The following is a 27,310-nucleotide window of genomic DNA, read 5'->3' on the forward strand; positions in this document are numbered from 1 at the left end:
CTCTCCACATGACATGTTTTCTCCCCCCGTTGAGATGGTGTCTGTCATTCACGTTTTTGAGCCACTATTTGTGTGTGACATATGTATACCTGGTGTGGAAGACCTCTGCTAACCTCCTTTCGCCCTCTCTCAGACATCCTTTTAAACTTGAAGTGTCAGTGGGGAAGGAGATGATGAGAATGAGATTTATTCCTTATTTTATGCTTTTTCTCACCTTATTTTTTCTCTTTGCATTACTTTAGATACCAGGAATAAGCATTTCGGCTGATACTCCAAACATGGACATTGATGAACCAGAGAGAAAGAAGAAGAAACGTGAGAAATAGCTACCCTCAACAAAAAAACTTCAAAGACTGGTTTTCTTTAAAAAAAAAAAAAAAAAAAAAAAAAAAAAACCTTGAGAGAACACTTTTAAACCTCGGAAGTGTGTGATACAGTTTGTTACTTTTAAATACATTATAATGGTTTTAAAAATTTGCATTTTTATTGAACTGTTTGTTGACTGTGTCTGGCCCATCATGCTTGCTACTTCATTTCTAGATTGAACTGAACTATTTATGCATAAAAATTCAATTGAATATCCATCACTTAAATAGTGACAAGATAGCAACCTCAGGGATCTGTAAAGATCATTTAAATGGAGCATTCGTCTGCTCACTAAAGAACAGATTAATTTTATATAAGTAATTTGATTAATATTGATAGAAAAAAAAAAACCCTATCATTTTCCTATGGAGGAAAATAGAACATTTTCAGAAGTCAGGAACAATCTGTTCTTTCTAAGTCTTGAAAGATGTCCATGTTTGATATAGTAGTTTTTAGATTTCAAGACAATGACATCAAGATTTGTCAAGGAATTCAGTCCTTTGCCATCTTTAATGTACCTAATTTATATGAAGTGTTCCCTTACTGTTAAAAGCTTCCTGCATTTTTATTAGTGGTCCTGAACAGCTGTGTTTGGGATGAATGTTGTAGGAAGGCAAGAAGGATATTTGGAGCTGCCTAGAATAAGTTTTTTTTTTTTATACCAGATAATAAGTATGGTGATCATCATCCTTGACCGTTAGCTCACATCTCACCCAAAATAAGGCATTAGGGCTCAAAGAGCAAATAGAGATGGCACTTTGAACATCTGCATCATGTTACTTATAAAACACAGGTCATGAATGGCTTTTAAACTGTGTATGTATCAGGTTCTATAGGAAAAGGGGGGATTGTGTAAGAACATATTAAAGGGAACAGTCTTAAGTAAATATTACAACTTGGTGTGCCTTGTTCATCACAAAGATTAGTAATTATTTTGTTTTTTTAAGAATGTTTTGAGATAGTTATCTTAAAACTCTTTACTTTGCTTATTCAATTTCTAAAGTACTTAAAACGTACCAGGCTCCGCAGAGTCAAGTGAACTGTCTCTGCCTTGAAGGAGCTTGCAGTCCAGTGAGAAGGACCAGCAAGTGAATCAAAGGTCTACTAAATGGGAATAATGACCCGGTGTACAGTCATTTAGGCCCCCAGCGATTGCTGAGTGACTGTTCCAGTTTCCCCCATGTTGAGCCAGAACTTGTTTCAGTTGAACGAAGATGGCTTTGGTCTCGGTACCAAGTAGCGGGCTCACGTGCAAGAGTGTCCGCACACCTTTTCTGTGAAGGACAGCCATGTTAGACTCCGTGAGCCATGCATTCTCGGTTACAACCGTCGCACTCAACTCTCCTTGAACAGCGTGAAAGCAGCCGCAGACAGGATGTAAGCACGCGCAGCTATGTTCCCACAAAAATTTACATTTCCTAACTTGAATGTGTCACAAAACCCATTTGACTTCCACCTCTCCACCATTTAAAAATCCTTTGCTGACAGCCCATAGTTTACTTGCAACAGAAGGAAAGGGAGGCTTCTTGGTTAAACAAGGCAATGGCTAATCTTTGGTCTTCCCATGTTTGTTTTCTTGGTTTCATTTAGGAGGAAAGCCTAATTCAGGCATTAGTTCTTATTGGATAGGTCAAGATGACCAGAATCATTATTTTCATCCAAAGCCTTGTCTTCAGTAATTTAAAAGGCTTCTAATGCCAGTTTTTATGCTAAGCAGCACATGGAATATTACATTCAAAAAGCCCTGTTGGGGGGTGCCTGGGTTGTTCAGTGGGTTAAGCCACTGCCTTTGGCTTGGGTCTTGCTCTCAGGGTCCTGAGACCCTGAGGTCCCTGCATCAGGCTCTCTGCTCAGCAGGGAGCCTGCTTCCCCTCTCTTTCTCCGCCTGCTGTTCTGCCTACTTGTGATCTCTCTCCCTCTCTCTGCCAAATAAATAAATAAAAATCTTTAAAAAAAAAATGAAGTAGTAACTAGAACAGAATTTGTACACAAATGAACGAATCAAGAATTAAAAAATTCTGGGAAAATGCTTAATCTCCTTCGTACTCTTCAAGTTCATTTTATATCTAAGATTTATTTCTTTCACAAAGATTATAAATGTAAATTCATCTGTATAGTCACATATTTTTATGTAAAATAAAACCGTACCCTCACAATTCTACATGTTCTTAAAACTACTGCTAAATTCTGTCCTGTTGGTAAGGTTTACTATTAGGCAGTTCACTAACCCTGTGGGATAGGAGCAAAGTCCTTGTTCTCAAATTTTTTTTTTACTGTTAAACACATCAATCAAGGTAAGTACAAAAATATTTATTAAAAAAAATACAGTTGTACTTCGATGAGTTGAAAGTTCCAGGAGCTTTTCTGTTCCCGTGTCACTAAGCCCTTGATTTTTCACATTAAGGGGGGAAAGAAAAAAAGCTAAGCATGTTAGTTGAAGCACCTTTTTCCCAGTCACGATCCCATTATTGATCCTCTGCATAAAAATTATGTGAGGAGCCACTGAGTGATGGACCTCGGCTTTGAGAGGTATTCTATGGACTGCTGCCTTGATGGGAAGTTTCTGTGTTCATTCAACACCTCTGTGTTACACGGTCTTCCTGTGGGGTGGGGAAAAAGCAGAAAATACCTTATTTGCTGCATGAATAGGACCATTCAAGGGTGCAGGGCACAACTACCATGTTTTAAAACCTAAATGCAGATTTCCTTATGAATTCTAAAAGCACAGTGAAGATAGGAATTTCTATAAATCAGTGTTCTGCATCAAAAAGTCCTTTTCCTGTACCCTACCTGCTTGCTTCTAAATGAACAACTACAACCAAACACCTCAAGAAAATGGAGGAAAAGGAAATTAAGGTAGCCTCCATATTATATCTTAATATTCATTGGGAGAGAATTATGTTCAGTTGCACAGTTGCTGGTGTTTATTGTGTTTATGAACAAGTTGACATAAAAATGAAAGATTCTCCTGATCAGTGCCTATAATTATGATGGCTTTTCCTCAAATATGCAAATATAGTTACAACCATCCTATCAAGAAGGTACAGTAAATGTCCTAATCAAAAGCATACCTCTGTACAAATACTTAGTAGGTAAGGTATGTTATTTATAGTCTTGAAAGGCTTTTGGATTTTAAAGAAAAGAGCCCTTACTTTTGAGAGTTCTTATTTTGATGTGTGGTCTCTCAGTTGTATCATTTTCTTAATGATCGAAATTCTTTATGTTTAACTTTGAAATAATGTTAGAGGCCAAAAAAACTGTCTTGGCACCCCTTATTCCCATTCCTCTTTAGTTTTAAGAAAAGGAATTCAGGTGCCTGCTCCAAAGTAGGACTAGCTCTCCCTCTCCAACCTCTTAACCTCTCCCATAGCCAAAGAGTTATTTTGGAAAATGAACTGTTTTGATTTAAAAACCACCATACTGGGGCACCTGGGTGGCTGAGTGGGTTAAGCCTCTGCCTTCGGCTCGGGTCATGGTCTGAGGGTCATGGGATTGGGCCCTGTGTCGGGCTCTCTGCTCGGTGGGGAGCCTGCTTCCCTCTCTCTCCCTCTGCCTGCCTCTCTGCCTACTTGTGATCTCTGTCAAATAAATAAATAAAATCTTAAAAAAAAAAAAAAAAAACCACCATACTCTGTTAAATGAACCAAACTAGGATGAGGCATAAACAGATGATGATTAACAAAGTTTTAAGCAAAATGGGTGGAAAATACACTGAAAAAATTTTTTATTTTAAAGATTTTATTTTTAAGTAATCTTTACACCCAAGGTGGAGCTCTAACTCACAACTCTGAGATCAAGTCACATGCTCCACCAACTGGTGCCCCTGAAAAAAGTAATATATAATAAATACTTACACAACCATATCAAGCTTTCTCTGTCTTTTCCATACCTTATTAAAAACTTGAGATTTACTCTCAACTTCCAAGCTTTGTGCATCACTATCTGCTCCAACCGTATCCATAATATTGCTCCCACAATTCTGTGTGTTATAGCCACTATCCATCTGCCAGGGAAGAGGAAAAAACACTAAGGATAACACTGCAAACTAACTCAGCCACAAAATTAGAGGAACTCTTATGTCTAAGTAAAATTAAAAATATTTATATAAAATGTATTTCTGAATTATATACTCACATAAAATACCAGTTAACAGTTATATATATAAAATAAGTAGAGTTATATATATAAAAATATATAAAATATTTAAGTGAATATTTAAGTGAATACTACCATTTGCAAGTAATACAATGTACTATTTAATATTGGTCATATTTAATAATACTATTTAATGTTGATTATAATGAAATTTAAAATATAGAACTATAAAAGGTAATTCTATACAGAACTGGTTGTTCTTCAAGGTTGTCACTGTATTAAACTATTCCTTTTGATAAAATACATCTTGTAGTGTCCTTTGTAATCTGTGAACGAGCCACTATGAACTTGCTTTCCTGTTACTTTCACAACCGTTAGATAAAAGTCAGGATTACAATAAAACTCAAAGAAGCTCTCAATTCCCGAAATTGATAAAACTAACTGAGCTAGGAAATAAATGGAAATCTGCCACTTCACTTTCCCAAGCCCAAGCTCCCTAAACCACGCTAGACCCCAGCTACGAATATATATACCCGTGTCCATCCGTCACCTCTTGGTCCCCTATAAAAGTGGAAGGGTTACTTGTGTTAATCCTCTTACCTCTTACCAGAGCTCTAGATTCTATCCCATCTCACAGACCTCAGTTCCCTATGTATAAAATTCATTACTATTTTATATATTATATTTATTCTATCTGCTGTAAGGCATCATGAGGATTAGATTCTAACTGTAAAACCATAAAAGACTCTTAATCTCACAAAACAAACCTGAGGGTTGCTGGGGGTAGGAGGGTAGGGAGAGGGTGGTGGGGTTATGGACACTGGGGAGGCTATGTGCTATGATGGGTGCTGTGAAGTGTGTAAGCCTGACGATTCACAGACCTGTACCCCTGAGGCTAATAACACATTATATGTTAATTAAAAAAAAAAGATTCTAACTAAAATACTTGCCCTGATCTCTGGTACATGAAAAGGATACATAGTTGATACCTATTATTATTAATTATCCTGCCCAATTTCTAGTTTTCTTTGTTCTTTTTACTCTTCTCCCTCTCAACTTAAATATGCTAGTTTCTCCCATCTAAAGTAAAAACAAAGTTAAAAAACTACAAAAAGATCTTGGATTTGAACGTTCTTTTCTGACTATGATACCCCTTCCCCTCACAACACAGTTTCTTCAGTTTTCTACACATAATTCTTCACTACTTCACCTCCTTTACCCTCCTTCCACTCACTTTTCATCACTCTACCCTGGCGTCGTTCACTCACCAAATTACTTCCGTTATTAACTCAACAGCCACTTTTTAAGCCCCATATCCCTTGCTCTTACTTTCACAGCAATAACCATTCTTTGGTTAAGATGTTATATTAACACTATGCTTTTCCTCATGTCCCTCTCTCTGGCTGGTCCCTCTCAGTTTCCTTTGGGGGCTCTGCTTCCTTTAACAAACCCCTGACGTCTCCTCAGGGTTCCAAACATCAAATGGCTTGTGTTCTCACTTTATACAGTCCTTCTGGTTGAACTTACCTATACATTTATTCTGTTTTCATTCCAAACATTTAACAAATAGCTATTACACATAAGTTCTGGGATAAACAAAAACATATATGACTGCTCGATAAATGGTCTGAATGGAAAGAAGGCAAAGTGTACATGGAATTATGAAAGCATATAATGGGATCTAGCTTGGCTAGTGTGATCACGGAGGGCTCCTTTGAGGAAGTGATTATTAAGCTGTGAACTAAAAAACTAATAGGAGTTAACTAGGTAAAGTGGGAGAGACAGGAATTCTAAGCTGTGGAGGGGAAAGGCTCTTTGTTTAAAACTCTGGAAAGCTAATGTGACTGAACGAAGAGAATAAAAGGAAACAAAATGAAGCTGACGAGTAAGGTAAAGGTCAGACTATTAGATGCTTTGCCAGCCATGCTACAGATTTTTAAATTAATACCAAAAGCAAAAACAAAACAACCCCCTCCACCCACAAAAGGCCTTAGAAGTTAATGATGCACAAACAAAAATGAGATAAAAAATATAGCGGAAGGATTTTTAAAAATTGGAGAAGTACAAGGAAATTCCAGAAAGAAAAGTGAAAGTGAGAGAGGAGAAATCTAAGATATTATTAAAAAAAAAAAAAAGATTGAAGAGGTGAAGGGCATGAGTTTACAGATCGTTAGGCTCTGCTAAAAGCCCAGTACTGTGGACAAAAAGATACCCACGCCGAAGAATCGCTGAAATTTCTGAACACTGTAGACAAAGAGAAGATTTTATACATGTCCAGGGGTGGGTAAAAAGAGACCAGATACAAAAGATTAAGTATTAAAATGGTTTCAGATCCCTCACCAGCAATAATGAAATAGAATCAATGAAACAATGCCTTCAAAGTCTGAAGGACAATTATTTCCAAACTCTCATGTGAGAGAATGAAGAATACATGATCAGACATGCAGTATCTAAAATATGTACTCCTTTTCACACAGCTTCCAGAAAATATGTTCCAGTAAAGTAAGAGGTAAACCAGGAAAGAGAAGAATGGAATGCAGAAAACAGAAGACAGAACATAGGAAAGGTGAAGAGAATTCCCATTGTGAAGGGACATTCTGGGATGACAGCTTATACCGCAGCTGGAAGCTAACCAGCCCACAATAAAGCAAGTCAAAAGGCCCTGAGAAAATATGGCTATCTTCAAGTGGTTAGAAGTAGCCTTTGTGGTAGGAAAATAAGAATGTCTGAAGTTTCTAAACTATCAAATGCTCTACCAATGGTAAATATTATTACGATATGGCCCAAAGCGTCAAACTGAAACTGACTGGTAGATATCCCAGACAGCATATTTTAGCTCAATATAAGGCAGAGGCCTGTAATGATAAGAGAAGCCCCAAAATGGATTATATTCCCCTGCAGGCACTCAAGCATAGAGAGGATGACAATTTAGTAGTGATATAGGCTTCTGATGGGTAGTTGAGTTAGATGATTAAAGTGTATTTCAATGAAAGCATTTTGATTCTTTTATAAATGTTCTGGAAAAAAAAAAAAAAAGGTAGTGAGGAAAAGTTAATACCTTGAAGGCTAAGTTTGATGTAAGTGCTCTTTCACTTAGGAACCAAATTTAGAAGCTACCAGATATAAAAGCAATTCTAGTGTATTTTTCTGAGCAACGATCTTGGAAGTCAGGAGAGACAATATAGACATAAAAACATGAGCAGATGATTATATTTAATTTTGGGTCATTTAGAATCCTCTTGTGAGTTTCAAATTTTAGCATTCTGAAAAGGTGGGAGAATTATGATGGGAAAATTAAATGACTGACTACATATAATGTGGTCGGAAAAGCACCTGACACACTGAACACCACGTTCATGTCAGCTATTACCATGAGTCAGTACAAACTCAGATTCAGGAACTTGAGCTCTAAAGCCATACATACTGCAGGATTCAAATCTTGGCACCACTACTTGCTACCAATGAAGGTAATTTACTTAACCTCTCTGACCCTCAGTTTCCTCATCTGTAAAATGGGGATAACTGTCCACTTATTTCACAAGAGCGTTGTGAAGATTCAATAAATTAACACATGTAAAGTACAGTGAATGTGGGACTCCTGGGTGGCTCAGTGGGTTAAGCCTCTGCCTTCAGTTCAGGTCATGATCTCAGTGTCCTGGGATCGAGCCCCGCATTGTGCACTCTGCTCAGCAGGGAGTCTGCTTCCCCCCCACCTGCCTGCCTCTCTGCCTACTTATGATCTCTCTGTCAAATAAATAAAATATTTAAGAACAACAACAAAAATACCAGTGAATGTGATTATTAAATATACACCACCAGTCCCAATTAAAAGAAACTAACCCTCTTAGTATCATCGTGTATTGATACTTCTAAAAAGTTGTATAATACTCTAGTCCTTACATTTAACCCATTTTCTTAGTATAACCTCAGAAAAAGAAAGAATAAGGGAGAAAGTAAAGGACTCCAGAGTATTAAAATTTCTTACCTGAATGTTACTGTTTTCACAAGGAATGACACTGCTCTCCGCAAGAGGTGACATGCATATATGAGAGTTTTCAATACTGAAGGCAATCCCATTCACAAAATCAGTGATGGGCATACTCCCATTATCAACTGGCTCCTTAATCCAAGTGTTCTCATCTGCTATTTCTATGGGATCAACCATATCCACAGTGTTGTTCTCTTTCTCACTTTCAATATCCTGCAACAGTGCTAATTCTTTCTCAGAAGTGCTGGACTGATTCTGTGTAATAGACATGGCGGTCACTACCAAATGTGCGCCATGGGCAGCAGTGTCACTCTTCACCTGCCGCAGGGGTACTCCACCCATGTCCATGGCTGGTGACGAGGCATCTGCGCAAGGAAGATTCAGCTGATCTTCTTCGTCTTCCCCGTGAGCTTCAAGAGCAAAAGGTATCTGAATCAGGGACGTCCGACACTGTGTACCACCTGTGCACATCTCGAGTCTCATGGGAGACCAATTCTTAATTGGTGAGCAGCCATCAATATAAGGACTTCTGATGCATGGATTGGTAATTCCATTAGAATGTGTTGTTCCAGACGAATTATCAGGGGAATGAAAAGTAAACTTTCTTTGTTCTAAAAGATTGAAAGGGAAAAATTCCATCATAAGAACATGCAAATGGAAAAGACATTACTAAGGTTTTAATGCCCGAAAAACTGGATTTCTAGAAGAGTGTACTGTTTACTGAAGTGAAGTTTTGGGGTTAAAAAAGAATAGCACAAATGATTGTGTCTCAATAAGTAGGATAAGACTCTTCAAAAAGAATTCCTCGGGCACTTCCATTTAATTAAAAAAAATAATTTATTCTCTGAGAATTATTTCCTCATAAACACATTGCTCCTATAGTAATAGTGCTCATATACAAAGAAGATACTGGACAAATCAGCAGAGAGCTACAAGTTAATAGCTATACCTGGTAAATGAAGCAGGTAAATACCTTGCAAAAACAGTATAAGCAATGTTAAAAGGCATGCAAAAAATTGTAAAATAATATTTGCAACAAGAAAGAGCTTAACAATGATAATCAAAATGGTAAAGGTGCTTTAAAATATAATGCTTCTTATAACTTCACTGGCTTAACAAAAACAGAAGTTTAAAAAAAAGGGCAAGGGCCCAGAAACAATCCTCCCAATGGCAAATAAACATGAAATGGTCAGCCACACAAACAATAAAAAAATACAGAAGTTAAAGCAATAAGAAAGCATTTGCTTAACAAAACAAATGAACTGTGAAGTATGAACTAAGAATCCCTACCCTCAAATAAAGGAAAGTATTTGGAAAGAGTTCAAAAGCATCATAATCAAAGACACAAAAATTAAAGCAGTAAGAAACTCTTTTGTAATACAACAAATTAAGAAACATCACAAACGGGGCGCCTGGGTGGCTCAGTGGGTTACGCCGCTGCCTTCGGCTCAGGTCATGGTCTCAGGGTCCTGGGATCGAGTCCCACATCGGGCTCTCTGCTTGGCAGGGAGCCTGCTTCCTCCTCTCTCTCTCTGCCTGCCTCTCTGCCTACTTGTGGTCTCTCTCTGTCAAATAAATAAATAAATAAAATCTTAAAAAAAAAAAAAAAAAAAGTTAAAAAAAAAAAAAAAAAGAAACATCACAAAGAATGGTAATACCAGTACTTCTAAATGGGAGAAACTGGCTTTTCTATTGATAAAAATTTCAATTGATGCAACCTTTTATGAAGAAAATTTGACAAAATTCATCAAGATCCTTAAAAACGTTCACCTCCTTTGACCAAATCTACTGAGAATTTAAATACAGTGTATAAACAAAAATAATTATTTTAATAAAAAATTAGAAGTAAGGTTCATCAGTGGTTGAAAACAAATGATATATCCATGATCAATGATTAAAAATCACCGTTTCATACAATAATAAATGATTTGAAAGACCTATGAAAATGTTCACAGTACAATTCTTTGTGAAAAAAACAGACCACTTGGGGCACCTGGGTGGTTCACGGGGTTAAAGACTCTGCCTTCCGCTCGGGTCATGATCCTGGGGTTCTGGGATCGGGCCCCGCATCGGGCTCTACGCTTGACGGGAAGCCTGCTTCCCCCATCTCTCTCTCTGCCTGCCTCTCTGCCTACTTGTGATCTCTGTCAAATAAATAAATTAAAAACAAAACAAAAACAAAACAAAATAAAAAACAAACCATAGAACTATGGGGTGTGTGTCTATCTCCTCATAAAAGTACACATGTATTTATGCAAAAAAATATATATATACATACACTAACAAAAGTAGTTTTCAGGTTTCCAATTTTATTATGAATAACTCTTTTAACTTTTTCAAAAGGAGTTACAATTTTTTTTTCTGAGAAACTAACACATTGCAAAGAGAAACACGTAAATTTCCACACACTATATTTACCTTAAAAGTCTGACTCAAACAAATATATCTTTACAAAATATGAATACCTGATTACCAAATTCTGAAAGTACAGGTCAGAAGGCACACAGAAATCAACTTAACTCTAAATTTGCCATCTTTCTTTGATTCCCTTTACAAGAACACTTGATAATAAATACTGCTAATCAGATGGCCGTATTAAACTACTCTAGTTTAATACTAGAGTAGAACTTTGTTGAGAATCCAGGTTTTGAAGGTAAACTGTTCCTTTTGTAAAAAACAAACAAACAAACAAACAAAAAAACACCAGTTTTTAAATTTTTGAAGATTAGTAATCATTTAGAAGCTCTACAGTTAGAACAAGTTAAAGAAGAGTGTCTTTAATAACAAATGTTGGTAAACGTAAATACTGAAATTAGGGATTTTCTTATGAGACATACCTGAGAGTGGAGTCTTTCCTATTTGAAATGCAATTGGTGAGAAAGTGGGTGAAGTAAGAGGTGAAGGGCTGGTTATACTTCCCAAGCTGTATTTTTTTGCACTGTCCTGAATAGGGCTGGAAGAAAACTGCCCCTGTGATAAAAATAAAATTATACTATTCTCTTTCTCAGTTTGTTATACCATATGCTATTTACTTTCATCTTCAAAACACGTTTACAAAGTAGGTCATTAAAAACTTTGGTCATTCACCAAAAGGCAAAGCATCTTATAATGAGAACAATTAAGAAGACTGTTAGAAACATTTTGAAATAGAGTATGTTGGTTAAAATAAAATATAAATGCCATGTTTTAAACAAACCATTCTATTTCATAGGAGCAGCTATTTATGAGCACCTTTAAATTAGATTACTCAATTAATGTCAATCCAGTTGTGGTGTACTGAAAACCTTACCTGTACTGAAAACAACTTACACTGAAATTCCTTGAGACTCATGACTAATCTGATCCTGTATACACCTAAATATAAAAATGGAGTCTCACCAAAACATTCCTGACTAATGACAAAATGTGAACTAGGCTAACCCTCATGAGATATAAAGTCTAAAGGCAACCATTCGGTCCCTGAGCACAAAATGAGTGTCCAGGTCCATCTATAGCCAACTACACAACACACTTCAAGCACAACGTCTTACCGAACTTGGTGTCTGCACAGGGCTCCTACACCGTACAGGAGATAAATCTATCGAATAAAAAACCTCCAGTGAGGCTTGAGCACCACAAGGACTTCTGGGAGAAGCTGGAGTTAAGGAGTCAGAAATACTTCCGTTGCCATCTAAAAACAGCTTTCTTCTGAGGGATGAAGAACTGAGGTTTCCAGGAGACTGATCTGAAAATTCATCAGCTCTAAAATAGTCACCTATATTTAATAATAGCAGAAGTAAAGACAAAAGTAGTCATTTTAAAGAGCAATTATTCTTCAGTTACGTGATTTTTTAAAAAAACAGCATGTTGGGGCGCCTGGGTGGTTCAGTGGGTTGGGGTCTCTGTCTTTGGCTCAGGCGTGGTCCCGGGGTCCTGGGATTGAGCCCCACATCGGGTTCTCTGCTTGGTGGGGGGCCTGCTTCCCCTCTCTCTGACTGCCTGCCTCTCTGCCTACTTAGGATCTCTGTCAAATAAATAAAATCTTTGAAAACAAAACAAAAAACCCAGCATGTACTATTTATCTGAATTTTGTTCAAAAAAGAGGGCAAAGTTTAATTGCATATGTGACATTTGAAATATGAAATTACTCCTTCTTTTTTGAATACTTCATTATTAGTGTAAGTAAACCAATAAGATGTGCTGATGAATAGTTTATGTCTACAGCAAAATTCATTATGACAAAAAGGCTAATCAGGCCAAGTTAAAGAAAAAGAAAGTTTAGGACTATATCCCCACTTCTTTAGAAAGAGACACTGCCACCTACTTCCATTTACAAAAAGCCATCAAAACAAAACCTTCTGTCTAAGTTATTAAAGGTTTAAACAAATACAATACTTACCTAATACATTTTCTAAATTAAAATCCACAGGAAGAGATAGCAATGTCTGACAAGCAGCTGGAAGTAAGCAGATAAATAAATACAAACACGGATAAATCAATGCAAGCATATTACATGCAATTTACCATGTGCTTCCCAATCAACCATCTCCCCATGCTGTTCCAGACAAATTGAATTATTTCATTTATGCATTCTATTAAAAACATGCCACCCTTCTATAAGCAGTTTGCCACCCCTTCAAGCTCTGACATAAACGTGTTAGTGGTAAGAGTTAATTTCTGGTTGTACTGCTGGCTCTGAAAAGAAGCCCATCTCCATAGCTGACCCCCGAAGAACATGGATTTAAACTGCATGAGTTTACTGAAATGTCCATGTTTTTCAATAAATACAGTACAGTACTATATAAATGTAGTTTCTCTTCCTGACGATTTTCTTAACGGTTTCTTCTAACTTACTTTATTGTAAGAATACACTACATAATACATGACGTACAAAATACCTGTTAATTGACTATGTTATTAGTAAGGCTTTCAGTCAACAGTAGGCTACTAGCAGTTAAATTCTGTGGGAGTAAAAAAGTTATATATGGATTTTTGAGTGCATAGGGGCTGGTACCCTTGCCCCCCATGTTGTTCAAGGATCAAGTGTATTGGGTACAGATATCCTAATTATTCACAAATATTCAGAAAAATGCTTTCCAACACCAGAAATCGACTCACATGCTTCAAATAACAGTAACAACACACACACACACTACTGCTATTTCTAAAACATGGAGGAATATATGTATTCTAATTTTTAAAAAAAAAATTAGCTCTCCTATGGCTCATTCATAATTAAATAATTTTGATTTCAGAGTAAAGTGTTATCACAAAAACTGAATTTAAAATCAAATGTAGCTTAATGTGGAACATTCTTCATTTCAGATTATATTCACACTCACCATTGTTTTTCTCAGAATGGATGGTCAGTTTTCGTCCAACTGGAGATTCACTAGTTATATTAATACCTATAAAACATTTTAAGTGTCAAATCTTACATTTCATATTCTCCATATACTTTAAGGGTGACCTTTTCCAGAGTAAAAAAACAAAAAAAAAGGTGAAAACTTTCATTTTATAACAGTTTTAAAATAAGTATCTGAACATATAATAATTTGGCATGCTTCTATTAGTTTTTTAAATTTTGAAGAAGCACAAAGATAAAACTTGAAGAACTACCACAGCAAATAAAGAGAAACAAATAACTCTTTTTAAGGAAAGTATGGTTACTCTGTATTTATGTCAATCTTAAAAGACTGAGGATGCACGTTAGTCAAACCTCAAAGTCCTCAGACAGATCTCTGTTGCTTAATGCTTTTGCAAAATGGGTTATATAAATTGTCTGAATTAAAATGCCAGATCATTTCAACAAAACCTAAAGTTTGATAAAACTATGTTCAGTTTATTTTCATAGCAGGAATCAAAGGTAGGGCTGCAAAATTTTTTTAATAATTTTTTTTGAAGATTTTATTTATTTGACAGAGAGAGACAGTGAGAGAGGGAACACAAGTAGGGGGAGTGGGAGAGGCTTCCCACAGAGCAGGGAGGGCTGATGCGGGGCTCGATCCCAGGACCCTAGGATCATGACCTGAGCTGAAGGCAGAAGCTTAATGACAGCCACCCAGGCGCCCCTGCAAATATTTTTTTTTAATTGAAAATTAATGACTACTAAGTTTTATAACTTGAAAATCATGAGATTAAAAAAAACCACAATGACTAAAATGACTAATATAAACAAAATTAAAGGAAGGAAAAGGCAAGGAGACAAAAAACAAAAAAAATGCCAGAAGGCTTAAAGAACATTATAGAATAAAGTCTAGTAACCTAATAAACTTAAATAAGTAAATGGGTGAATGAGTAAGTGGGTGGTGGGTAAATAAATTAGAGTATCCTAGTAAATAATGTCAGAATGAATAAAAAAATAAATAAATAAAAATCCTACATTTGAATGCTTTCTTTGCTGTAAGCAGTGTGACCTATAAAGCAAATGTAACCAAGGCACTCTGCTGCAGAAAACCCTACAATGTCCTTGATCTTCAGGCTAGAGTCCAAACACCTCAGCATCGCAGAAAGCCCTTCAAAACCTTGTCTGTCTCTAGTACAGTTGTTCTCCAACTAAACACTATTTATTTGAGCACCATAAAGAAACCAGGTTCTCTCTCACATTTAGCTATTTCTCATACTATTTTGACTTTTCTCCCTTATTTGCTTAGTCTGGTTAATTAGGTCTCAGCTGAAATTATCTTCTACCAGCATGCCTTCCCTCACCTCCTTAGATCAGAAAGACACCAACTGCAACATTACTATGCTTTTTAACTCTATTGCAAGTGTTTCCTTGGTTGTTTCCTCCTGGAAGGACTTAAATAAGCTTAAAACACAATCAAATGAGAAAAAAAAATATTTATGCACTTGACTACATCAAAATAAAAATTTCTTTGCAATCAACAGCATCAAGAACAAAAATGGCATACCTATGACAGAATGGGAGATGGTATATGAAATGTTTAGAACCAATATAACTTTGTTAAACAAGGTATCTTAGAAATTACCAAGAAAAATGAACAGACATTTCTCCAAAAAAGATATACAAATGTACAACAGACACATGCAAAAATGCTCAACATCAAAACCACAATGAGATACCACCTCACACCAGTCAGAATGGCTAAAATTAACAAGTCAGGAAACAACAGATGCTGGTAAGGATGTGGAGAAAGGGGAACCCTCTTACATTGCTGGTGGGAATGCAAGCTGGTGCAGCCACTCTGGAAAACAGCATGGGGATTCCTCAAAAAGTTAAAAACAGAGCTACCCTATGACCAGCAATTGCACTACTAGGTAATGACCCTGAAGATACAAATGCAGTGATTCAAGCATACAATGTTCATGGCAGTAACGTCCACAATAGCCAAACTATGCAAAGGGTCCAATGTTCAATGACAGATGAATGGATAAGGAAGATGTGGTATATATGCACAATGGAATATTACTCAGTCACCAAAAAATGAAATCTTGCCATTTGCAACGATGTGGATAGAACTAGAGGGTATTATGCTAAGTGAAATAAGTCAATCGGAGAAAGACAATTATCATATGATATCACTCATATTTGGAATTGAAGAAACAAAACACAGAAGCATAGAGGAAGGGAGAGAAAAATAAAACAAGACAATATCAGCGGAGACAAACTAAAAAAGACTCTTAATCTTGAGAAACAAATTGAGGGTCACTGGAGGGGAGGTAGGTAGGGGGATGAGGTAATTGGATGTTGGGCATTAATGAGCACTGGGTGTTATATACAACAGGTGAATCACTGAACTCTACTCCTGATACTAAATAATACACTGTATGTTAATTAATTGAATGTAAGTAAAATTAATTTTAAAAAAGGAAAGGCAAGCATTTGAAAGCTGGATAATGCCAAGTGCTGGCAGGGATGTGGGGATGTAGGAATCCTAGACACTGCTGGTGGTCACATAGACTGTGCAGTCATTCTGGAGAAGGGGGCCACTGCATAGTCAAAACAGGTAAACACACAGTCTATGTGCTAGGAATTCTCAGTCTATGTGTATATGCCAAAGCAATTCTCATTCATGTCCATAAATAGAAACACACTGAAGCACCTTGCTGCACAAGTATTAATAATAGTAAAAGTTAACAGCATAAGCCACTGTGAATAAACCAAAGCATTTCTGCCTTTGCCTACCAGTAAAAAGACCACATCAGAAGGTAGATTCACCTGTTCAAAAATCAACGTGAAAGGAGTTGGGGGAAAAAAACCAGTGTCAATGAAAATGTCACCCTGGATAGAAATTTTAGATCTAGGAGAGACAACTACATAGTTCACCTCCTTTATTTTACAAGCTGAGGTCTAAAGAGACTGAATAATTTGATCAAGATAACCCCTATAGGTGATATATATAAAGTATACATATAAAGCATATATATATATAGAGAGAGAGATAGAGAGAGAGAGGGAGAGATAGATTGGGAAGAGCAGGAGGTCTCCAGTTCTGGTCTCCATCCACTACTGCATGCTACCTTCAGTTTGTTGTGGCTGAGAACAGACTCCAGCTGAGAACGTCTAGCTGTGAATCCAGGTTCTACCACTTTTATTCTTCGTCATCCTGAACAAGTGCTTCAACCTTTCTAAAACTAGATTTTCTCATCAAGTGAGGCCCATAAGAGTACCTCCCTCAGGTGAGCTATTATAAGGAATTACTGAAAGCACTTAGCACTGTCTGGCATATGGCAAGGGCTCAATCCATTTTACCAATTAATTGTATTTTTGATAAAGAATGGAACAGTCCTTCTTATGCTGAGAGCATAATTAATGTATACTATATAGGAAAGTGGGCAATTTCACTGAAATGTACAAGTGAAATACACAAGTGATACTTGAACACTGCTCACAACTCAAGGGACAATGAGAGCAAATAAAAGATAACTATTTCCTGAAGTCAAAAAAATAAAAGATTACTGGTTTGTCCTTCAATTTCCTTATTAATTTTGTATATAATCAGCTATATTATACTGCCCTAGAGGTCAAGTGTCCACATTTCCTCTGCCTTTATAAGAAATCAGCAAATTAGCAAAAAGCAATTTAAGAACTTCATTTTAAATATTAACCTTGAAAATTAGGCAGAAATCACCAACAACTCAGTTCTTGATTCAGTACCAACTATTTCTGCATCAGTGGATCCTCTATCACCATCATAACTGATATTCACAAAGGTCATGAAGAAAAAACTAAATTCAGAATAAAACAGCCAAAAGTAAGAATTCTGTACATTTTATTCACATTTTCAGTTGTAACCTCTAAGCAGTTTTTTGTTGTTGATGCACAATGTTATATTAATTTTATGTGTACAAAATAGTAATTTGACGACTCTATACCACTCTGTATGTTATACTCTGCTTACAAGTGGAGCTACCCTCTGTCACCATACAGCACTATTACAATATCACTGACTATATTCTCTATGCTGTGCCTTTTATACTCATGACTTGTTCATACTTGAAAACCAGACCCTTAAAAGGTTAAATCTTCTGGTATCCAAAAATCTAGCATGTATCCTTATCAAAGCAGAGAAGCTGACACTTCACTATATATTGCTTTACATTCACTAAGTTTTACGACTATATGATTTTTACGATTTTTATTCATATGATTTTTAGTACACTCACATTTACTGGAATGATACTCTGAAAGCTGTTTCCCTTCATGATCAGTCCAAGGAGAGGGTACAATGACATCTTTTGTGAAAAACTAGAAAAATTAAAGTCATACAATTAGGCATAATTTCCCCCCAAATACAAACAAGTACCCATGTTATTTTCAAAAAAATCATTAAACATGTTACATAGACTTTATAGTAACATTTAAAAATTTTAATACTTAAAAGCACAAATGACCAAAAGTAAAATAGAAGAAATGTAAAGTATAGATAAAGAGAATTGTTAATACTTCAACCACTGGAACTTAAAACTTGCAAATTAATCTAAGGGCATTGATCATAGAGAAATATTTTTAATCCCTTGCAATTTGGGGAGGGTGGTGAAGATAACAAAAGGGAGGATGAAGAAAGCAGCAATAAATGGAAATAGATGTATACAAGCAGGTGTGAATGGTGTGCTGGAAAGGGCTTATCCTGGCTCTCAAGATCTAATTATTAAATTTTCAGGAATTTTGTGCATCACTTGTTAAAGTCAATGCTAAAAACTTGTAAACTTACAATATATAAAACAAAAAGGTAACAAACGCCCTAACTCATTATTCACTAATTACTGAACACTTCCCAGTATCCATGCTCTTGAGATTCATAGTGGCTTTTGCAACAGCCTGGTGGGACTCCCACATATACTGTGGGCTGTGGCACTTCCTTTACAATTGGGTAACGTCCCAGCACTCATTTGAAACTGGCCATGGCTGGGTATTTACATTAGAGATAGCAGCAATTGCTAGAAATCATACTCCTCCTGCAGAGGGCTAGCTGTTAAACCAGTACACCAGTATACTCAAATGGAGATAAGAGCATTTGGATACAGGTCTTTCCTTTTTGCATTCCAGTATAAAATAAAGTCTAACACAGTATTTTTCCCTTTCTTCTCTCTGTTTTGGAAGGAACTCAAAACAATTTCTTTTCTTCCCTTTCCTTCCTTTTTTTTGGAAATGTGGGGCTTGAACACACAATTCCAAGATCAAGAGTCCTCTGTTCTAAGGACTGAACCAGCCAGGCATCTCCAAAACATTTTCTTTATATTTCGCTATTCATATGGTACAGAACAATTTCCTTGACACAAGGAAAGATGTAAAAGAAAAAGGGGGGAGCGGCAGAGATTACGATAAGTACAATTTCCAGAAAAAAATATAAAGGACCCACCAACTAACAAAGCAATATGTTTAGTTCATTCAAAATGAAAAACATATAAATCCAAATTAACAAGATGAAATTTTTAAAGTGATAAGAATATAAATTAAGAAGCTGAATAATAACCATTATTGCAGGCATGAAAAAACAGCATGTATCAGAACACAGCCAGGAGTAAAAACTGCTATAACCTTTTGGGAGGGCGGTATGGCAAAATTTACCAAAACTGAGAACGCAAAACTGAGAACACAAACCTCCTGACTTAGCAAGTATGTTGCCATTACACAAAGATATAAGCACAAGTGTGTTCACTGAAGCATTATTTGTGATAGCAAAACACCAAACACAACCTATGTATCTATCAGTAGGGGCTGAGTTAGGTTATAACACAGTCATTCAAAGGAATACTATGCTGTTACTAAAAATCAGTATGTGTTAATAATAATAAAAAAAACCCTATGAAACGTTATTAAGCAAAAAAGCGAGATGCAAAACAATATGAGAATGATAATCCTATTTGTTAAAGATCATTTATTGTTATATACATAAAATTAACCTGAAAGTATAAAAGTCACATAGTTACTTTTAGGAAGTAAGGGGAAACAAGAAGTTTTTCATTTTCATTTTGTAATTTTTCTTTGAAGTCTAAATTTTGTTTTCTTTTGACTATGCACATAATTATTCTTTCAAAAATTTATATATTTGAAAATATTTGTTTCTGATCATTAACTTGTTTCTGATACACTGAGACTGACCCTAATTTTCCCTCTGACTTCATTTTCTTAAATTTTCTGCTGAATTTCCCTTTAAAGCTGAGGATTCTAAAGGGAAAGCATATTTTCTAAAATGTTGGGAAATGCGATCCAGTCTGAGAATATTCAACTGTGGTGGAAACAAGTGATTAGATCAGAATGAAAATTCTGAAGTTACTATATAAAGAAGTACAATGTTTGAGAGGAGTAAAGCACATGCAGTGGTTTTTGAAGAAATATGCTGTATCTGCAACCCAAGCCAACACTAGAAAAATAAGTGCAGGAGGGGCCAGAGCATCATTTAATCTCTACATAGTCCATAGTGGAAGTCTTCTGGCATGTAGAAGAGCCAAATATAGCTAAGGAATAGAGATGGGTAGAGGGGGCTAGCAAGGGAAAAAGGAAAAACAGATGTTGCCATGACATAAAGATTTTCTGGGCAATAATTAGATAAATAAGCCTGGCTTGCACTCTAAGAGGAGATTATCAAAGGAGCAAAAAGTGAAAAACTTAATTTATTATTTTTATTAAAAAAAACCCCTACATTTGAAATAAACTTTTTACTATGTTTTAGTAAGGTATTTTATTTCATGAAATATATTCTATGCCTTAAAAATTCAAAGCATTAACAACAACATTGCTGCCAAAGCCAATCTCGATTTTCAAGGTCTGAAAAGATTCAACTTTCTCTACATATAAACTCCAAGATGAAACAGAAGTTTGTGCTCATCTGTATGCTGAAGGCACAAGGAAGAGACAAACTGGCTAAACCCTGAAAATGAAAAGATAAATAAAGCGTAACACTGGCCAAAAAAAAGAATGTAGCCTAGGGGAAAGAAGCACTAAACCAAATCATTACAGTATCACAAGAGCACTATGACAGGCGCTGGCATAGCTGAACATCGGTTTTATGGGAGCACAGAAGGGCACCAGACACAGCTGGGGACAGGCCAGGCTGGTGGCGATCCGGAAGAGTAAAGGATTTGAAGGAAGTCTTCCTAAAAGAGGTGATGTGCACGCAGGATTGATGCTTAACTGGCTTTATGATCAGTAACAGTTTTAAGTTACCTCTTCAATGGCTTTTTGTCTTTTGTCTTCCACATCTTTATCTATTCTATACAGAGATAAAGAAGAAACATAACCATGCCATTACTTCAGCTGATTGAACATTTAAAATAATAAGCTTTCAAAGAAATAATTTCATTCTGTTGAAAACTGGCAAATGTTAGTCTTATTTTAAGAGCAAAATTGGTATCTTATCACATTCAGTAAATGACAGTATTTAGGTATTTGACATTGTGCTGTTAGGCTTACCTCCCTCTTTCCCATTCAGTTTGAATGGAATAGTATTTTCTGTTAAAGGGCTTACATTGATAAAATTTTTAAATTACTATTAACAACATAAAGTAATTTGAATGAACTTTGTCCTTTAACCATCGTAAATTAAGAAGTATTTCATTCCACAGAAATCTAAAAATTGTCCGGATTCTCTTTCTTCAGTTATAGCAAGCTTATCATAGCTATAATTTTAGAATCAACTCTTACTCTGAAATAGAAGAAAAGAAACTATCACCCTTACAGTTCTGAATAAAGATGAAAAAATATTAATTATGAAATAATGACAATATAGAATTCTGTCCAAATGATTTTTTTCCCACTTTGATACAATTTGCAATTATAACAACACAAACTTATTAGCTACAAGATTTAACATAAAATGTTGGGTCTCGAGCACAAGGCATAGATTTGCCAAGGACTAAGCAGCTAGCCTTGGAGGACCACTTCAATCTATCCCAAGGAAGATTATTTGCTTTCTGTTAATAAATTGGTAAAATACTTCTTCTCACAATTCAAATGATTGTCACTCAAAATGTTTCACATATGTATTTGTGGCTTTAACAAACCTTATCTAAGAATGTATGTTTCACAAATTAAAATCAAATGAATTTTTCAAGTAAAGGAATGATGAGAAAATACGTTACAATGATAATCCATGTATCTCAGCTTGAACAACAGCCATTTTGGGGACAAATAACTCAGTTGTATCTCATGTACATAAGCCAGGTCAAAATAACAGTGCATAATAATAATAGCCTATAATATTTACTAAGCTCTGATTTAGTATCACCTCATTCAGAAACATTTTCTGCTTCATCAGAGGGACTTTAAGAACCTGAAATATTCAGGCAATTGCTAGCAGCACTGAAAATTAGTTTAGACAAATATTATAGAACCTGATCATTGAGGGTTCTCAGAAGTCAAGGAGGACAGAGTACCCCGACCATTACATCCAAGAACACCAGCATGACGCATACCCATTACAGGAATACCCTGAATGGATCCTGAGTAGGGGAGGGCCTTTTCAGGATCGCTCACCTTCCGTATGGATGGACTCATTTGTTTACACCCATCTGCCTTACAGTTATCATTTTTTTATGTGGAGCAGTAATAAAGAGTGGGAAGCACTGAAATTGGAAACTCGGATTAGATAGGAAGAGACACTAGAAGTCACTGCTTGTTTCTAAGAATGAATCGGAATGTTTTGTTGAGAATGTACTCACTATCCACTGGGGAAGCCGTAATCATTTACTGAATTACATTAGTTAATTAAAATTAGGATCTTTCTCACTCTTTTCTCCTCTTTTGTATTACAAATCTACCTACTGAAATACACCAATCACCCATTATTTTGGACTGACAACATGTACCTTGGGATAAAAATTAAAAGCTGGTCACACCAGTGTTCAATTATTTCAAATATTTAAAACATCAGACTATACAAATGACATCAACAAGAATTCCCCAAACTATTAACAAACACTGTTACTTATAATTATAAATTACAGTAATATGTAATCAAAAGCTAGGTCTGTTCCACTGAAGAAGTGCAAGTTCTCCCTACACTGGACATCATCAAGCAGACTGCCACCAGTCTGAGGCACACCAGTGCTTGGAAATCTACGTAACACATCAAAAAGTTAAGGCTGCTCTGATTAATAGATTGACTTCAATACAATGTAGTTTAGATTTCCTAAGGGTGTTATATCAAAGTTGGGTGATATCTAGAAAAGCTCTCTCTGTTGCTAATGAATACCCTTTCATTCAATGTGTTTTTGAGATTTTAGGCTTCCCCAAACATAGATGGCAATGAAAGAGCATTTTGCTTTACCCCATACCACCATAAAGAAAAATAAAAAAATTCAGTGGGAGAAGCCACAATCATGTAGAAAGGTACAAATTTCAAAATATTCTTCCCTCTACCAAGTACTGGAAAGCACAGCTATCCCATAATCCCATAAGTAGCAGAGGAAAGTTATCTCTTAAAAAAAAAAAATTCCTACTAAGGTTTGCAAGGAAATCTCTTTCTGGATAGAGCTCTTTGAACTCACTCTTCATTTAGATACAATAAATCTGTCTCAGAATTTTTCCTCCCCGATATCTTTACATATAAATATATCCAACCTTTGGAATTTCCCATCTCTCTTCACTTAAGAATATCTTATTATACTTAGATACAAAAAAGGAAAACTTACCGAGAATGACTTAAGTATAAAGCTTGACGATGAATGTCTTCTGGGTCTATTTCTACAGGATTTATTACAGCTAGTTGATCAATAGACCATCTAAATTTCCCTGGAGTCTTAACAAAAGAAAGTGAACTTATGAGTAAAAGCAAACTAAAATAGTTCATCAAAATGCTAACAGATGTCAGCTTTGGAAATAACGTGACTGGTTATAATGCAAAAGTATTTCAAACCTTGTATTTTAAAATTTGTCTTTACCACTAAATTAAATGGTAAATGGTAATCAAATCACACTAAATCAACTTACAGGACTGTATTTTAAAATATCCAAATCTTCCATCTGGGTGATTTTTGTTTTTTTTTAAACTATTTTTTTTAAGATTTATTTGTCAGAGAGACAGAGAGCGTGCGCACACAAGCGCATGTGCACAAGCAGGGAGTGGCAGGCAAAGGGAGAAGGAGGCTCCCTGCTGAGCAAGGAGCCCAGTGTGGGACTTGATCTGAGCCAAAGGCAGATGTTTAACCAACTGAGCCACCCAGGTGTCCCAACTGGGTGATTTTTTTTTTTTTTGACGGAGAGAGATGACAAGCAGGCAGAGAGGCAGGCAGAGAGAGAGGAGGAAGCAGGCTCCCTGCTGAGCAGAGAGCTCGATGCGGGGCTCGATCCCAGGACCCTGGGATCATGACCTGAGCCGAAGGCAGCGGCTTAACCCACTGAGTCACCCAGGCGCCCCCCAACTGGGTGATTTTTAAAATCATGTAATAATGGGGAAAAAAAAATCACAGGAGAGTATAAAGGTATAGAAATTCCTCATCAGTTAATGAGAAATTGCTCATCAGTGACGCAACATACCAAAGTAAAAGTAAAAATCTCTTATAGAGTTATCAAAGTTCTTTACTCTCACTAAGAATGAACTGAATGAAGTCCTAAGTACAGAAGTGCCTGCAAAAGCTCATAAAACAGTTGATACTTAAAACAATTATGAAAATGGTAATCACAGCTGCTTTTCTGCATTCAACTATCCAACTGAACCAAAAATTTACCCAAATCCTAATCTGTAATTCCTAATGCATTTTTAATAAAATCAGGCTTAAAAATCCAACATTCCACACATTCTGGCTTTGAGGATTATTTTGCAGCTAATCTATTTATTCTAGATTACCAGATAACTAAAATTTAATACAGTTCAATCAAAAATCATGAGGTCAGATTTATGACAATATAAAGTCCGTAACTGTAAAACTTTACTTGCTCTTAGTTTAACAGATATGAAAGCATAGCATAAACAGCAATGCACTTGGCAGTTTTTCCAGGTAATTTACTAGGTTAAAAGATCATACTTCAAAAGAACTCCAGTGTAGCAAATAACAATAAAAATAAGCTAAAGCTACAAAGTCTTCCCTAATCTACAAAAGAGCACTTTCCTTTCCATATCACCCTTGATCGCCCTAACCACTAATACCACATACATTGTTTTGAAGTTGCTAGATTAGTTATGTCTTTTCCTTTAGAGTATATGTTGGCTTCTTTTTATACAACTGCAAGCTAGAGTTGGGGGAAATCAGAGGGGGAGACAAACCTTGACAGACTGTGGACTCTAAGAAACGGACTGAGGGTTTTGGAGGAGAGGGGGGTGGGGGGGTTGGGTGAGCCTGGTAGTGGGTATAACGGAGGGTACATATTGCATGGAGCACTGGGTGTGGTGCATAAACAATTAATTTTGGAACACTGAAAAAAATAAAATAAAGTTTAAAAAAAGAAAAATTAAAAAATTATTATTTTATGACATGTGAAAATTACATGAAATTCAAATGTCCATAAAGAAAGCTTATTGAAACACAGCCACGTTTCATGCTTTTCCTATTGCCTATGGCTGCTTTTGTGATACAAGGCAGAGGTGACTAGTTGTAACAGCAACAAGATGACCTGCGAAGCCTGAAATATTTACTTTGTGGCGCTTAACAGAAGAAGCTTGCTGATTCCTGCATTAGAATACAAGCTCCTTGAGAGTTTGTGTCTAATGACCCTCACTACTTCTCTATGCCTAGTACTTTATCTAACACAACAGCATTCAAATAGATTTGCTGAATAAATGAGAATAGATAATTAGATGACACAGCTTCTTCTCAAATATAGTATTAATAAACATATCACCAATCATAGTATCTAGCTACACCCAGTTTCAGGAAGTCAACACGTTATCCACTGAAAGAAAAAAAAAGAAAAATTCTAACTCAAAAAAAAAAAAAATCTACTTAATTTATATTTAGCCCAATCACACACTATAGTGAACATTACAGCTAAAAGAGCACATTTCAAACATATGTGCTCCAGGGGAAGTTTCTCCCTTAACTTCCAAAGAAAGATGTTTACATTTAAAATAATTCGTATACACTAGTCAAGAATAACTTACTGGTAATTTCTTTGATTTAAAAACAGAAGGGCTGGAGAGAGTTTGTTCATGGAGATTAGAATAATCACCAGGGCTTTCAAAAGGATTCAAAACTGGGATCCTTCCTGGAGTTTCCGGTGTTATCTGCATCCTTGATTCTTTGACATCTCCCATAGCAGAGAGAGAAAACTAAAAAGAAATAATTATGAACACTAAAACCACAAGGTTCCACATTGATTTTTGACAACTAAAATGTATTCAAGAAACATACTTCGCAAAAAAAAAAAAAATCCTCAAAATCTAACGCTTTGGGGGTCTTATTGTTATTATTATTATTTTTACAGTTCACAAAGAGGCCTCACATACATTTTCTAAAGTGACCCTTGAAATAATCTTAAAAGCTAGAGACGTACGCTACTTGTGATATCATTTTGCAGAAGACTTAGGCTCAGAAAGTTAAGTGGCACACAGGCAGCAGTCAACCACATATGAATAAGCTCAGGTCTGCTTTCGAGGCAACTCAAGGAGCAGACACAAAACTCTTCAACGAAAAGACTTCTACCTATAGTTTCTTTATTCATTACTGCAAGTCTCTAAAGACTCTAAACATCCTTCGGATATCCCAACAATTACCTCTTAAACTACAGTTGCTAAACAACAATGACTGGTAGCAAGCAAATACGTGACGAGGAAGCTTGTGCACGCGCGTGTGTCCTCCACTTCCACTTCAGCCCCGCTTCAAGAAGTGTGACTGATTAGAGCAGGGAAATTAACCGCCTCCTTTGGTTGCCTCTCCTGAAACCTCCTCTCTTCCGCTAAAAACCCAGGGTAGCATGCGAGACTGCACTTACTTTCAGTCAAAGGGGGACAAGACTAGGGAGAAAGAATCTACTTCTTGGAAGGCTGAAGCAGCTGGCTTCCTTGGGAGAAGAGAAGAGGTGAACACTCACGCCAGTGTCACTCCCAAGCCCACACGATCACTGCTCGGCGCCCCCCACCCCATCCCCTTCCGCACCTATTCCCTCGCTGCTCCCATTCACCCCGGGGACAGCCGGCAGGTGGGTCGGGAGAAAGGAAAAGTGGGCTCTCCGGTTCAAAACAGGAGGAAAGGCCAGGGACGACAAAGAACGTACCTAGTGTTGTGTATAAAAAGGCAGCCCCCCAAACAGGCGACTCCTGGGCGCTCCCGAGGGGCCAGTCCAGCTTCCACGACAGGCATAGACTCTTTAACTCCCCGCTTCCGCGCTGTCTTAGGCCAACCAGGGCACGGGCCCTGAGGGGAACTGGCCAATCGCGTCGAGCCGCTGTCCGCGAACCAACCAATGACATCGAGGCCGCGTAGTAAGTTCGAATGGCAACTCCTCGCTTCGCATTCCGCGCAGAGTAACGAGGCTCCAAATTT

The 27,310-nt window shown here is 36.5% G+C and overlaps 2 protein-coding genes across 3 annotated transcripts in view; one reads left to right on the forward strand and one right to left on the reverse strand.

Annotated features, from left to right (window-relative positions):
* DIS3 (DIS3 homolog, exosome endoribonuclease and 3'-5' exoribonuclease) overlaps window positions 1–3,987 on the forward strand; it is a 31,357-nt gene extending 27,370 nt beyond the window's left edge. For both annotated transcript variants that reach the window (XM_059144435.1, XM_059144434.1), the window contains exon 21: window positions 243–3,987. In XM_059144435.1, the coding sequence (XP_059000418.1) occupies window positions 243–326 (84 nt within the window). In that variant the 3' untranslated portion in view covers window positions 327–3,987. The remainder of the gene's footprint in view (window positions 1–242) is intronic.
* On the reverse strand, window positions 2,656–27,258 carry BORA (BORA aurora kinase A activator). Its single transcript, XM_059144439.1, has 12 exons — window positions 27,042–27,258; window positions 25,930–26,097; window positions 23,525–23,631; window positions 21,060–21,105; window positions 18,056–18,137; window positions 13,771–13,836; window positions 12,828–12,884; window positions 11,980–12,203; window positions 11,287–11,419; window positions 8,447–9,060; window positions 4,256–4,369; window positions 2,656–2,966 (listed from the first exon to the last, which is right to left on the reverse strand). The coding sequence occupies exons 2-12, from the start codon at window positions 26,080–26,082 to the stop codon at window positions 2,940–2,942; spliced, it is 1,623 nt and encodes a 540-aa protein (XP_059000422.1). The 5' UTR covers window positions 26,083–26,097; window positions 27,042–27,258; the 3' UTR covers window positions 2,656–2,939.
* Between the last annotated feature and the right edge of the window lie 52 nt (window positions 27,259–27,310).

Source organism: Mustela lutreola, chromosome 13 (assembly GCF_030435805.1).
Source record: "Mustela lutreola isolate mMusLut2 chromosome 13, mMusLut2.pri, whole genome shotgun sequence".
In the NCBI taxonomy this organism is placed as follows: Eukaryota; Metazoa; Chordata; class Mammalia; order Carnivora; family Mustelidae; genus Mustela; species Mustela lutreola.

Excerpts from the sequence above, each read along its gene's own strand:
- BORA (XM_059144439.1), bottom strand. The coding sequence starts at position 26,082 with ATGGGAGATGTCAAAGAATCAAGGATGCAGATAACACCGGAAACTCCA. Across the intron at positions 21,106-23,524 it reads TTATACTTAAGTCATTCTCG|AATAGATAAAGATGTGGAAG; the intron begins GTAAGTTTTCCT and ends ATCTCTGTATAG. Across the intron at positions 11,420-11,979 it reads CTGTGCAGACACCAAGTTCG|GGGCAGTTTTCTTCCAGCCC; the intron begins GTAAGACGTTGT and ends TTTTTATCACAG.